The sequence below is a fragment of the Mugil cephalus genome, chromosome 3 (genome assembly GCF_022458985.1).
Source record: "Mugil cephalus isolate CIBA_MC_2020 chromosome 3, CIBA_Mcephalus_1.1, whole genome shotgun sequence".
NCBI lineage: Eukaryota > Metazoa > Chordata > Actinopteri > Mugiliformes > Mugilidae > Mugil > Mugil cephalus.
This window is the reverse complement of record NC_061772.1, coordinates 4214063-4225380: the sequence shown is the minus strand read 5'-3', so window position 1 is coordinate 4225380 and position 11318 is coordinate 4214063. Positions and strand designations below refer to the sequence as shown.

The window sequence follows — 11318 nt, the reverse complement described above, 5'->3', positions numbered from 1 at the left end:
TCCCCGAGTTAAACGACAAACAGACCTGCATCTCTCCATCCATCCCCATGGCATCAAGTAGGAGAAGACAGCAGTATTTGCATAGCGCCCAAACACATTTCTAGTGGGTCATGCGGGATTATTGGGAGTAATTGGGCTACTTTTGTACGATGGCGTAGAATGAATGAATAAGGTTTTGCCTGAGGACACTGCAATTCCCAGATTGCTTTGCTGCAACAAGCCACGATTCCAGGATTCCAGCCGCAAATGCTTGAAGCCAGCCTTTACTGGCATTCAAAATAAAACATTCGGGATATTGCGCTTAATCTCCCGCCATGTTGTGTGCTCGAAGGCCGCCTTGTGAAAACACCCAACACAAAACATAATAAAAAAGAGAAAGAACCAGTTTTGGTCGTGCATGGTTTTTCCATAATCATCCAAGTTTATAAACACATCTTTTCTTTTGAAAAGCTATTACCGGAAGTTATTTTTTTGGTCTTCGTGACGTGTAGATCGGGAAACGATTCGGGTCATACTGAAGGGAATTAATTGTCCTATTTTCTTTTAATGTAATATTTTAAATGAGACTGATGTGGGCCGTGACGCGGTTTTTACGCAATACAGAATTTACCGTACGCGTGTAGCGGGTGCTGTTTTTTAACGAACATAGCGCTACCTCGTAGCAGTGAGCTAGCTTCCTCATAGTCCCCGGCATCCTCCATTCACTTTGGCCAACGCTAGCTTGTAAGCGGCGACTTGTGCTTACCTGTGCAGTACGTTGCCGTTCACTGCTGCGCCTCACTTTGGTTTTTGTTTATTTTTTTTCTTTCTGCTGAACAAGGGAGTGACTCTCCCATGTCAACCACTCGCGTAGCCTGTAAAGTATAAACGTATCGTTATCTTTTCATTAATGTCAGCTGTTATGGATTATGAACTTAAAGCGAAGTCAGTGGCTGACTGCTTGCAGAGCTACAGGAGGGACGAGTCCGGGTGGAAAGTCACCAAGAAATCGGTAAAAGTTTCCTGTTATCAATGCTATGAAAATGTACGATATTTATCAGTTCTTTCTAGCTGGATCCAGTAGTAATTAACCGTACGGACCTACTTTGACACGTGTAGTGTGCCAGAGATTGCAGGATGTACCAGGAGCATTGGTCATACGAGGGAAATATTATATAAATATTGCTCACTGCAAATAATTATGCTGTGTTTCTTTTCCTTTGGCAGAACGATGTGGTTGTGTCTTGGCGTCCCTCCTCCGAGTTCCCTGGGAATGTGTGAGGAACCTCAACTTTTTTTTTAAAGCAACAGTCCCAACATTATATTTCTGAACAGCAAAGAAGATGAGCTCCTAGCTACTTACTCACACAGATGCTTCCTTATATCTTGCTTGTTATAACATGGTGTGTTAGCTACCACCAGCGCTTATTGTTATTCCCCTCTTCTAGACACTAGTATGTCTGAAGTCCAGAATTGCATTATGCTGTCATAATATGGCCACATCTGGAAATCTGTGAAGTTTCATGCCAGACCATGGACCAACAATTATCTAGTTTAGCTGTGATGTGATCACGATGACCTCAGAATTTGAGTTGGTCAAAGCAAAATTACGTGCATGCTCGCTCAGGTGCTCAATAAATACACATGAGTCACATGACTAATTATCATATCATGACATATTAATCATAGTAATAGTCAGAATTATATAAATAATAATTGCCATGTGGCATGCATATACCTGCTATACAGCTGTCTCTGTGCACCATCAAATGGAAAGCGTGAATACTGGAATGCCTAATGGTCAATCTCTCTCTAAGTACCCAAGTCACCTGTGGAGAGAGATAAAAGTCACTGGTTTCGCTTCACAGGAATTAACTCAAATCATGCCTCATTAGGGTTCAATAGTGTTCAGTCCATAAATCCAATACAGAAGAGATGGTTAATCTCATTACCCACTCTTGGATTGTGTCCCAATGCATATGAGGGGGGTAGCAGACCTATGATATTTCTCTTTGTTGTGCCTAGCAAAGGCTTAACCCTTGTTTAAATTTCTATTGCCACTCCTTGGCTCACTAATTCTCTTTGTGGCGTGTAGCTGTTCATTTGGTTTGGGTGGAAACTTGAAGAGGACACTTCGGTTTCTTTTTATTAGATTAGGTCATCACAAGAAACCAACAGTACTTGGCTGTAAAAGACTTGGACTTCCTCCACTTTATATATTTGTTTTATGTAAAATGCATGTAATTATCGCTAAGTCTGGGTGAACGTGTGGTTTAGTAATCGACTGCCTTGAAACAGAGTGTGCAGAGTGGATGGACTGTTCATCTGTGTGCATGGGTTAAATCGTTTTCTTTTCCAATAATGTATAAATCTAATTTACTGCAGTCACGCCGAAATAATCTGCTCTTGTGCATACTGTCATCTGATTGATTTGGTAGTTACAAGGGGGAGGGGATCGTCAACGGCAGTCCCGAGAAAGTGTGGGAGTGCCTGAAACCAGTTCCCAACGGGCTCAGGGTCAAGTGGGACAACAATGTCAAAAAGTTTGAACTTCTGGAGCAAATTGCAGAGGTGTGTTGTTATGTGGCTCTCTTCTGGTTAAATGATGTTTTGTCATGATGTTTATGTGTAAAGTACTCACTCCATATGGTCTCCATGCAGTTTTTATGCCACTCTTTTGATTTCCATCAAATATTGCCTAAATTAAACTTGAAGCTGCACCAGGTGTTTTTACAGTTAAGAAAGGTATCATTAAGAAGTCCCTCAGTGCTACCTCTGGGGGGGTTCATTCTCTGGGTGATGATTTTGAGAGAGATGGATTGTTATCACAGAACACTACATATGTTACAGCATATATTTGTTGGATTTTATTTTTATACCCAAGGATACTGGGTAGACCAGAGAGCCAAAATTCCATTTACAGAAAACAAACTATAAAAGAATTGTCTCTTGTCTTGTTGGCTTTTTTTGTCAGTTACCATTTTTAAAACACTGAATTGATCGGTTAGGACAACAGAATACGTTTTTTTACAATGACTTTTCCTGGTGCAGCTTTAAATGTAAACATATGATGCCATTTTTGCACTTTATTTGTCCAGCTCACTCTTTGATTCCATACCCTTGTCTCCCACTCTTGTACAGGACACCTCTATCTGCCGAACAGTCACGCCCTCGGCAGCTATGGGTATCATAGCCCCACGAGACTTTGTAGATGTTATTTTAGTTAAGCAATACGAAGATGGCACCATTTCATCAAATGGTGCGTAATGACTGATTCTTGTTTCGTCTACTTCTGGTGTTTGTCTCTTTTCATTCTCTTTCTAAGATTCTTTGTGACTTGGAAAGGTTTTCTAGCTCTGCTCTAGGTACAAGAGTGTTTGAGATTGTATTATGATGATGATGCACTACAGGCCTGGACTGGTCTACAGACTAAATAGATCAAATGGCACATATTAATGACACATTTTCACTTTCTCATTTGTGTGGTTTATTACTGCACAATAAAATATCTTCTTTCCCTTTTCCTTTTTCTTTGCCTTCAGTCACATATGTCTAAAAATGTCAGAAGAGCAGAACCCTCAGGTTCAGTTTAGACACCTTGTAGAAGTTTTACTTTCTTCAACAATCAGTTTTGGTCCTCTGTACTTTTGAGCAAATGAGAAGTCTGCTGGTACACACGTGCTGTAAGTTACCATGGTGTTCTTTTCTGGGTTTAACTGGAACTGGCACAGAACTGAAGTGTTCAGTGTTTAGTGAAAGCGTTATCAAGGATGACGTAATCCTTGTATCCTCTGGATTTATAGGCAGTCTCCTGACCTGTTATCGTAGGATACTTTCAAGACTGGTCTGGTTTATGACAACTGTTATTTACCAGCAGTTTTATTAGCTAGCATTTATACTAGCATTGTCACTTGATCAAGAAAGCATTGAGTGATGTGTTATGTTTATATAAGTTCACCCAGTTCTATGGTTCCCAGAATGGTTGTTAATTATTAACCATGGAATCAGATTTTGCGGTCTGTTGACTGAATATAGTAATACCCATATTTTATACTTATGTCACAGTAGCGTAGTATATTCTACAAATTCTCTGTAGAGTGGGAACTGAACTTCAAACTTTCAAACTGGGAGCTGAGTGTTATTTTAAACACTTCATAACTGTATCAATAATATTGATGAAGGACTTTTTTTCTGGAAGAATCTATTCTTCTGTAATAGTTTCTCATAGGTTTAGATAAACTGAATCAACAGTTGGCTCGATGTAGTGTGTGTCTGCTTGGGTTTCTTGCCTCATTGGACTTTCCTTCCTCTTAGCAATCCATTTGCTGGCTAGAGCAAGTAAAGGAAATGGTTGCTCAAACTGGAGATTCAGTCCTGAGTGAAAGATTGAGCTAGCTGAAATATTGAAGTGTAATCTCAACCATGTGTGTTTGAAGTTAGTCATCTACTTTTCTGCCCTCAGACATTCTTGTGGAATTGTAAAGAAAATGAAATGAAACACTTGAGTTAGATCTTTGTTCTTTGTCACTTCCTTGCAAGTAAAACCAGAGACCATTTGGTTTTCTATTGATTCAGTTTGGTTTTATAAGTAAAAGGTGGTTAACTTGTGGCTGTAGCTTCTAATTCAATGGACAGATATGAGATCAATTTGGATTTTCTTTGCATCCATCGTTCACCAAAAACACCATGCAATGAAGTTTTCTCCCCCGTCTTGGAACAAAAACCGCCACTTCGTTGGTTTAGTGTGTGAGCTCACATGGTTGAGAAGCACAGCTCAGCTCCATAGAAGAGCATTTTAATCCAGACAAATATGAATGCTTGTGTCTTTTGTCAAACAGCCACCAATGTGAGTCACCCGAGCTGTCCTCCCCAGCCTGGCTACGTGAGAGGATTCAACCATTCATGTGGTTGCATCTGTGTCCCCATTTCAGGGTGAGTGCACCAAAACAAACACTAAACAAGCAGCATCCGAGGATGACTGTTCTGATTTCATTTCATATATTTTCTTTTTTTCCCCAATTATTACAGAGAACCCAACAAAACCCAGGTGTTCAGTTTCTTCCACACAGACCTGGGTGGCTTCCTCCCTCGCTCTGTGGTGGACTCATTCTTCCCATCCAGCATGACTGAGTTCTACAGCAACTTGGCCAAGTCTGTTAAATCCCTCAAAGATTTTTGACACAAAGAGTAAGAAAATCTCCCTCAAGCCCTGATGCTCACTGAGCAGTCAGGCCAGATGTTCACAACATTTTGCTCTGAGATTCTGAATCTAAAAATCAAATCCACATAAAGCTGGATCATGTTTTATGTTTAATGTGCATTCCTTAAGCCCTGTGTTTCTGCAGGAGGAATCGCATAAATCTTCACTGCACAATAGCAATATTTGAAAAGTCCTAGAATGGAAAAAGGGACTTGGGTTTGACTTCAACTCCCGTGCTGTCACCATATGTGGGATCAATTTATTTCCTCAAACTTAAGAATGGAAATAGACCTAAAATTCATACATGTGATCAAATGATAGAATATGTTTCTTTTTTTACCAGACTAACGTGGCAAATAACATTTTTTCTTCTAACTGCATACTTAAGTGTTTACAGGTAACATGCATGTTGCATGAAAATGATTTACCCTGTGCTGGTATCAGATTGTTGGTTTAAACTGATTCATACCTCATATTTACTTGTTTGTGTTGTAATTGAAATGCCATAGTTTTCCTCATTTCTGCTGACATGTTAAAAAAAAAAAAAGAAATGGATATCTGCCTCTTTTGCCAGTTACACCGAAACACTAGAGCAGGTGGGATGGCACGTGTGGCCTTTTTAAACGAAGGCAGCTTTTTTTTTCTTTCCAAAAGAATGCCTTTTGAATAGGATGTGTTCAAAGGACATTGTGCTGCTCTACTGAGCAGAAATGTGTCTTCCTTTTAGTCGAGCATTGGATTCTAGTACATTTCCCTTTCTTTTTCTCTGTATACATTCACTGAAAGAACAGTGGCTCCTCTGCCCATGAAAGAGGTCAACAGCTGACTAATTTTCCAGTCCACCTACAATCAAAGGGATTTGATGTAGAGATGCATCCCATGTAACAAGAAGTAAAAATAAACGCCACAATAAATAAGCCCATATATTTCTGATAGAATAAGTGGATAAAGCCATTGGTGACCTGAAGTGACAGTAAATGTATGGTAACATGATTTAGGGTTTAAATATATTACTAAATGCACTATATTTTCAAGGCTTCCAACAATTGTAGTAACTAGGGCTATAAAGTGGCCACTAGAAAGAGATAGTTCACTGTCATTTGTGTTCTTCTCTCCAACTGAAACATGCGCTACCTTAATAGTTTCTTATTATTACACAGTTACCAACAAATTGTTACTTCATTGTATCACTTACCACGTTCAACTTGTTCAGATTTCAATAAGAGCATCCATATGGACTAGGCGAAAGATTTTTTTTATTTTATTTTTTAATATTACATGTTAAAAAAAATACTCAAAGATCCACTTTAAACTATTGTATTAGTGTTGCTAGTAGTATTGTAGTAGTCTTACATATGCAGTACATTGTAGTTCTGTATGGGCACTAGTAATGGGAAGTGTACTTGGAAATTGGGGTGTGGTACTTGGTATATTTTTAATTCTTAATACTCATTATTTGAAGTGCAGTAAGAAATGGACAGAAGTCCACCTTCACTAATCAGTGGCTTTATTTACGGCATGTGTTCTTGTTTTTTTTCTGCTTTTTTTTTTAAAAAAAAATGTAAAAACTCATTTTCAGGCTTAACAGAAAAACCTTCCTTTATGCAAACTAAAGCTTAGGACAGGAAAACTCTAGGACCATATATTTATATAGTTACCACACTTAACTGTATAAAAGTTGCTATTGTAAAATACTGCTTGAACTCTGAATATCAATATTTACATTATTTAGAGAATATACTGATGTAACTTATTTCACAACTGCCAGAATCCTCTTCAGGTATTCAGCAAAGAAGTGGGCACACAAATGTACTGTACTGAACTCATTTTACTCCTGGTGATTTATAGGGGTCCCCTCATTCCTTCCTTATCCGGGGTGGGGTGGGATGTGTGGAATTTCCTCCCAGCATTAATCAGATGAAATACTGTATATTGCTTGAACAATATCAGCACTTTATTAAGCGCTCCCTGTGTAAGCATATTTAAGGAGACGGAGAGCCTTCACGTGTATGATAAGCCATATACATTGTCATGTTTTAAGTTCCTTTAGAAAAGGTCCTGCTGCTGTACCTGTAGCACCTTTTACCTCACAATGTAGCCAATAATTGAAACGACAAATCTTCTTAATCGCATTCCACCAAGCTCAAATGTTAGCTCGTGATGCTTCCGCTTACACATGGATCTAAAGATGTATTCCTGTGTTTAATATTTAAATGCAACCAGCGTTGCTACAAATAGATACAGTAAATCACACAATCAGCAAAGCACATTGTAGGGCATTTAATCACTGCTGAATTACCCTTGTGACATAATTTCTCCGTCATCAACTGGTATTAACTGTATCTGACAACATTACACGGATGATTTGATTGTAGTCTTTTGCATTTACACTTGCTGTTAAGAACTGATCCTGGTGATCAGATATTAATGTTTTGATGAGTGGAGTTGGCGAACCTGTCAACAAGCAATGGTGTCTTAGGTTAACTGAGTGACATGACGCACACAGTCGAAGACTAAAGGTCGAACCTAATGATATGATGGACATACATCACATGATAAGTTTATACTATATGGCAATTAGGTCCTTGTCTGGCTTACAATAAGCACTGTTGTTGTTATTGTTGTTGTTTTTTTTAATCTGTTTGGTTTCCCTGTAAGTTGTGAGCACTGTATTTGTTCACCAGTAGAGGACCTGGTTCACTCCAGCCTGATTTTAACTGTGTACTCCCTCTGACAAAAAGAGGTCAGAGGTCAGCCACTTTTTATTTTTTCGAACAAACATTGCTGATAATCTGATGTTATTTGTTTTATTTTGTAAAAGCACAAGGAGTCCCACTAAACTTGCTTCAGAATTTTGAATCATGTGGAGCAGTGCAACAGCATGCACGTCAGTATTTGAGTATTTGTTCAAGTCTTTCAGTCCTACAGTATCCAGAATGACACTGTGATCAAATAGCATGTGAACTATGGCAGACCTAGTCCTACTTGAACTCTTCCAAGTATTAGATTGTACCTACGACAGGCTTTTTGACCACCACTGAGACCAAATACCCACAGTAAGTTTGTGTTCTGTGACTGAGATTCAATTTAAACTTTCCTTATGTAAATTGTCATGGCAACTAGTGGTCCTACCACCAGTTGCAGGGTATCCTGAGTACACGTGCAACTTGTTGTATTTTAATGACACTGAATATATGTAAAATGATATTTGTCAAATGTGTCTAGTCTACTCCGGTTACTGAGTTTTACATGTTGAGTCAGAAGACATGAAACCGTTTCTCTTGTACTGTTCTGCATCCGATTAGTTTTGTATTTCACCAGCATTAAAACGACTGAAAGGAACAACCTGTTGTCAGACTCTGGTTTTCTGTTTAAAACAAACTCTGAAATGGAACATCACACACAGGTTTACTCTGCTCTGAGCATTTTATTAAGATCTTACAGCAGATGTAACCGACTCTATAAACATGTTTGGTAAATTTATGTTTCTGCATTTGTGGGTTGCAAGGCATTCTGGAACATTTTATGTGTGTCGTAACCGAGTACGCAGTGGGACATTTTGAGTCCAATAAAAAAATGGATGCACACAAGTTTTATTTTAAAGGAAAACGATGGCAATGCACAGAATATTAAAATTTTCTTGCATTGTGTGAACCCCTTTGACAGCTGTTTTTTCGTGTGCTTGTGTGAATATTCAACATGCAAATACATTTATTGAGGCACAGGAGAGACTGGGTGAGCAGTAGTCTACCAAATTTTCTTGCTCCATGCTTAAAGGCCCCATTGAGCACTCAAGATTCAGACACACTGCAGTTGAGGTTTGATGGATAAATTAATGAGGACGTCAACAAAAGTGCCTAACAGTGATTCATCATTTGCTTCTAAATACATACAGTACCACTGCTGAGAAAAATAGACTTTTACTCTGATATATATGTATATATTTATATATAATACTCTCCTATCATATGTTACTGCATATTTTTGTTTTTCATACCATTACATAGTAGACATACAGTACATGAACATTAAAAATAACACTGATTGAACATTTCAGTTAACAGCAGCACAGATTTGTTGCGGGGCTGTTTTCTTATGGCTTTTTACTGCTGCCCGTTTCAACTGATTTGTGAAGCAAAGGGGGGAGAAAATATGTCACATCACCTGCCTCGCATTAGCTACAATCAGTCATTCATGATGTATGGAGCTGCTTACATGTTCTGACTGGTGGCTTCGTTCTGTCATGGCTAGAGGGATTAAGACTGCTCATTCCACATCACCACTGCCACATGAAATGATACTTGAGTATGCTCCAAGGCACTATAACTTTCATGTAAGACACTTTTACTCATCGTATCATTCCTGAGATAATGAAGCAACAGCTTTCCAGTGATACTGCAGATGTGTCAATGGTCTTCTGTGTTTTGTGAGGGTGTCATGGAGAAAGAAATGGTTGCATAGTCTTACCATTGAACCACTAATGGAGCCATACTGTATGCTGTCAACATCATTTGAAAAGGGTTTCAAAGTATTTTCAAATATTCAGTAGATATCGATGTGTGTCACGTGTGCTGTGGAGTTGTTGAAGAAGAAAAACACAAAAGAAACATCAAACGCATCATTGAGTATCGCAATGTAAATGAACATGGCAGTTGTCAAACTGCAAACAAAACCAGACTAGGAAACTTGAAATGGGATCACACCGGGCACACCTAGAATGATCTATAATTAACTTGCAAAGCTTAAATACTCGTGTCTCATGTACCAGATTTTGCCAGTAATTTCCTATACCCAAATCTAATCACTGCTAGCTCGTAGCACTTGTAGTTTTGTGGCTGATAACAGAATGGTTTAAATGAGCTACCTGGATTTCAAACATGTGTGTTCATGGATTATAGCCCCTTTTCTTGTTCAGCACCAGTGTGTTGTGTTTAATCCTTGAATTTGAAAGCAAAAGTTTAGTAATTTAAAGACAGCAATTATACACCAGTCAGGCATAACATCATGACCACTTTTCTAATATTGTGTAGGTCTCCCTTGTTTCCCAGCACAACATTGAATTGTCACTAGATGGTCAGTGTTACTCACTGTGGTTTTAATGTTGTGGCTGATTGGTGGATATTTGTTCATTCCTTTGACAGCATGATTGATTCAGTTTTGAATACAATGTCAATAACACAGGTCACATTTCACTATTTCTAGTATCATCCCTAGATACAAAGCTACATATAAACTTGATGCCAGTAAGGCAAAGGTCCTGTGAGGGATTTTGGTGAACTGACCATTTAATAAACATTTACATCTGGTCATAAATGGGATATAAATATATTAAAAAGGTGTTCTCTGAATCACAATGTTGAAGGTGGACCACAGTGATTGGCTGATACCTGATTTAGTCAAACATTTGTGTGCCTTAAGCACTATGGAGTTGCTTTGTCTGTTGCCATGTTTTTTTTTTTTTTTTTTTTTGTTTTTTTTTAGGCCTTTTTGTTCTTAGGCAGCTTCAAGCAGCTACGTCTATTACTCCACACCCCCCTGCCTCCTCCTGATGACCACTGTAACCGGTCCTTCAGGTAAGGCCTTGATCATGTTCCATGCCTCAAATCGAGTCATGTCCTGTACACTGACTCCCTGGACCTGCAGCACTTCATCTCCACTCTGTAGACCACTCTGCTCTGCTGCTCCACCTGAAACAAATGAAGCACATTTAGATTTTTATTTAAGAGTTATTTGGAAGTAGTTCAACTGTAAATCGTCTCATATCATCATGGGTATACCTGCGAAGAGCCTGTTGATGACTAAAGGTTTGTCTCCATGGATCGATCCTTTCCCTCCCTCCAGAGTAAAGCCGACCCCTCCAGCACCTTTCTCTAGCTGAACACTCAGTGGAGCTCCCTGCTCCTCCACTGCAACACGACAGAAATACCAGTAAATATAGATGGTGCACTCTTGACGCTGAAACAAGAACAACTGGATGTTTCACTTAGTTTCTCAGACTGCTGGGGAGTTGGACTTTTAATTGGAACATCTGTGGACATTGCCCACCTTGAACTCGAGTATCTAGGGTCTGTTAACAAGCACATGCTTACCTGTAATTAAAGGAATCTGTTCGCCAAAGAACCTACTTGGATCAGTGCCA

At 39.0% G+C, this 11318-nt stretch overlaps 2 protein-coding genes across 2 annotated transcripts in view; one reads left to right on the top strand and one right to left on the bottom strand.

Annotated features, from left to right (window-relative positions):
* Window positions 1-463: 463 nt before the first annotated feature.
* stard5 (StAR-related lipid transfer (START) domain containing 5) lies at window positions 464-8521 on the top strand. The gene is made up of 6 exons (XM_047579949.1): window positions 464-991; window positions 1207-1256; window positions 2418-2550; window positions 3121-3238; window positions 4818-4911; window positions 5008-8521. The coding sequence occupies exons 1-6, from the start codon at window positions 890-892 to the stop codon at window positions 5156-5158; spliced, it is 648 nt and encodes a 215-aa protein (XP_047435905.1). The 5' UTR covers window positions 464-889; the 3' UTR covers window positions 5159-8521.
* A 61-nt stretch (window positions 8522-8582) lies between these two features.
* Window positions 8583-11318, bottom strand: part of il16 (interleukin 16) — a 32663-nt gene continuing 29927 nt past the window's right edge. The window contains exons 25-26 of the mRNA XM_047579946.1: window positions 10957-11085; window positions 8583-10866 (exon numbers count right to left, since the gene is read on the bottom strand). Coding sequence (XP_047435902.1) covers window positions 10700-10866; window positions 10957-11085 — 296 coding nt within the window. The 3' untranslated portion in view covers window positions 8583-10699. The remainder of the gene's footprint in view (window positions 10867-10956; window positions 11086-11318) is intronic.